Raw genomic sequence first — 2,794 nt, forward strand, 5'->3', positions numbered from 1 at the left:
TAAAAGGTAAAAATCTATTTAAACTTATTGGAAAAGATTAATTTCTATCTGCCAACCACACAGAATATGAAAAACTTTAGGAGTCAGGTCTCCACGAAAGTCCTTAAGATACCAGCATGATAAAACACTTTTCCTGATCATTTGGAATGAGGATTAAAAGACAAAAAAAACATGCAAATAAGTTTCAAACATCCACTCCATATATATTATTTCCTGAATATTACTGATGAACTGATCAAAGTAGGCTACTGTTCACATGTGTTTTACTACTATATAGTATTGTTAATATAGTAATAATTTAGTACTTTCTCCTATTTTATTGTTGGTTTCCTCTTTTCTGATCATTTGGAATGAGGATAAAAAGACAAAAAAAAAAAAAACTTCCAAATAGGTTCAAACATCAATTCAGTATCCACTATTTCCTGAATATTATGAAACTCAAGATGGCCGCCCCTGATGCCGTCATAATATGCATATTAGATGAATATATTTACACCCCACATAAACTTTCGTTCATGCCCAACATTTTTCTAATTTACATTAGATCTCCATCTTTAAGCCCTTTCAAGCCACAAGCTTTTGAAATCTTTGTCAAAATCCAGCATTATTTCCCAAAAAAACCCTGGCGCCTAAAGGGTTAAAATCTCTGACAATTAGTGCTTTATCAACAGTAACCAATATGTCTGAGAGGAAATCTGCAAATTCTTTTACAAAATCTGTATACAACCCTGGTGGTCTATACACAGTAGCCACAGCAAGAGATTTGGCCATTATTTCTGTTCTACTGCTGCTTTAAAATGGGTGTTAACTTGTATTTGTCTCTTTTCACCCTAGATCTGAAAGAGGAGTGTGAAGTACTGAATGAAATGCAAGATAGAGATCAGTATAGCAAAAGTGATTACATAACTGGACAAAAATCATTAAGTTGTTCACAGACTGAAAAGACTTTCTCACAAAAAAGAGCTCAGAAGACTGGAACTAGAATTCATTTCACCTGCCAACAGTGCGGAAAAAATTTCAATCAACAAGGAAACCTTAAAGTCCACATGAGAATTCACACCGGAGTGAAGCCTTACACCTGCAAACAGTGTGGAAATACTTTCACTGAAAAAGGAAACCTTAAAAAACATATGAGAGTTCACACAGGAGAGAAGCCTTACACCTGCAAACAGTGTGGAAAGTGTTTCAATCAACAAGGAATCCTTGATGTCCACATGAGAGTTCACACTGGAGAGAAGCCTTACACCTGTCAACAGTGTGGAAATAGTTTCACTGAAAATGGAAACCTTAAAAGGCACATGAGGATTCATACCGGAGAGCAGCCTTATGCATGCCTTCAATGTGGAAAGAATTTTAAACATAAAAGCATTTATAATGCCCACATGGGAATTCACACTGGAGAGAAGCCTTTCACCTGCCAACAGTGTGGAAAACATTTCAGTCAACAAGGAAACCTTAAAGTCCACATGAGGGTTCACACTGGAGAGAAGCCTTTCACCTGCAAACAGTGTGGACATGGTTTCATTAAAAAAGAAAGCCTTAAAAGACACGTGAGAGTTCACACTGGTGAGAAGCCTTACACATGCTCTCAATGTGGAAACAGTTTCACTCAACTATCGAGCTTTAACAGGCACATGAGAATTCACATCAGAAAGGAGCATTAAAACTCCAAACTGTGTGGGAGAACTTCACAACAAAACTAAACCTCAAGGCCAATGTATACTTTGGGTTTTACGTCTACACGAGGGTCTGCGTACAGTATGCATGGCGCAAAATTCACCAAAATAGTATGCGCACCATCTGATTTTTGTAACTGTGCGTACTTTGTACGTGCAGGTCACATATGAGCATTGACTTGGTTTTACACTAATCAGTTGTTCCAAGGTGGCAACACTGGTCCAGGCCATTGTTTTTTTGCAGTAGAAAACAAAACTAAAGAGACAGAACAACAATAACAATGCTAGTGTATGGGTACAAAAACTAATTATACTTTAGGTATCACATGAACAGTTACACCGGTGAGAATCTGTTTACATTTGGTCAGTGTGGGTGGGGGTTGGGGGGTATTCAGGTTATCTGCAGGATTTTAAAAATCTAATTTTAGGGTGTGTTCACACTTGTAGTTTGGTTCTCTTGGTTCGGACCAAAAAAGAAAACGATACATTTGGTCCTGGTCCGCTTAGTGTTCACACTGGCATTTTTGACAGTGAACCTAAAGATACCGAACCTAAACAGGGTGTCCGCGGGTCCTTAAAATGTCTTAAATTCGGATTCGGTGGGTCTTAATTATTTTTGGTCTCATTACCGCTCAAATATCTTAAGTCTGACGGACCTAATGACTGTTTACAATCATTGGACAGACCGAAGATGTTTTCTTCCCCGCGGTAAGTTACTGCGTCATCAGAGAGAATTGCAGTAAGTTAGCAAGATGCAGAATACAAGCTCGCGCTGAGGCTCACTCTGTTTGTCTCGAGACTTAAGAACAAATGAGTGTGACGGCACACATAAACTAAGAAGAAACACACTGAGGTAAAAATTCAAAATGTTTAGTTTATTCATAACATGATATAGTTAAATAACACCATGACAAGTGAGCTATTTTGCTCAATATTCTCACAACGCAAAAAAAAACTTTAAAAACACCTACAGAGTGCACGCATTACATGAAGTCTAGTGCGCATGCGCACATTTAGAGTCCGCTCTGCGTGATCACTGCATGATTCAGTCTCTTAAAATACATTCAGAATGATCACAAATTCAAGACATGGGGGCAGAAAGTGTGTATATTTATACC

At 37.9% G+C, this 2,794-nt stretch overlaps 1 protein-coding gene across 1 annotated transcript in view; it reads left to right on the plus strand.

Annotated features, from left to right (window-relative positions):
- The window catches only part of LOC107575721 (gastrula zinc finger protein XlCGF8.2DB-like), a 5,480-nt gene extending 3,341 nt beyond the window's left edge, over positions 1 to 2,139 (plus strand). Inside the window, exon 2 of the mRNA XM_016262066.1 lies at positions 835 to 2,139. Coding sequence (XP_016117552.1) covers positions 835 to 1,664 — 830 coding nt within the window. The 3' untranslated portion in view covers positions 1,665 to 2,139. The remainder of the gene's footprint in view (positions 1 to 834) is intronic.
- Positions 2,140 to 2,794: the final 655 nt, after the last annotated feature.

Source organism: Sinocyclocheilus grahami, unplaced genomic scaffold (genome assembly GCF_001515645.1).
Source record: "Sinocyclocheilus grahami isolate Dianchi unplaced genomic scaffold, SAMN03320097.WGS_v1.1 scaffold2837.1, whole genome shotgun sequence".
Taxonomy (NCBI): Eukaryota; Metazoa; Chordata; class Actinopteri; order Cypriniformes; family Cyprinidae; genus Sinocyclocheilus; species Sinocyclocheilus grahami.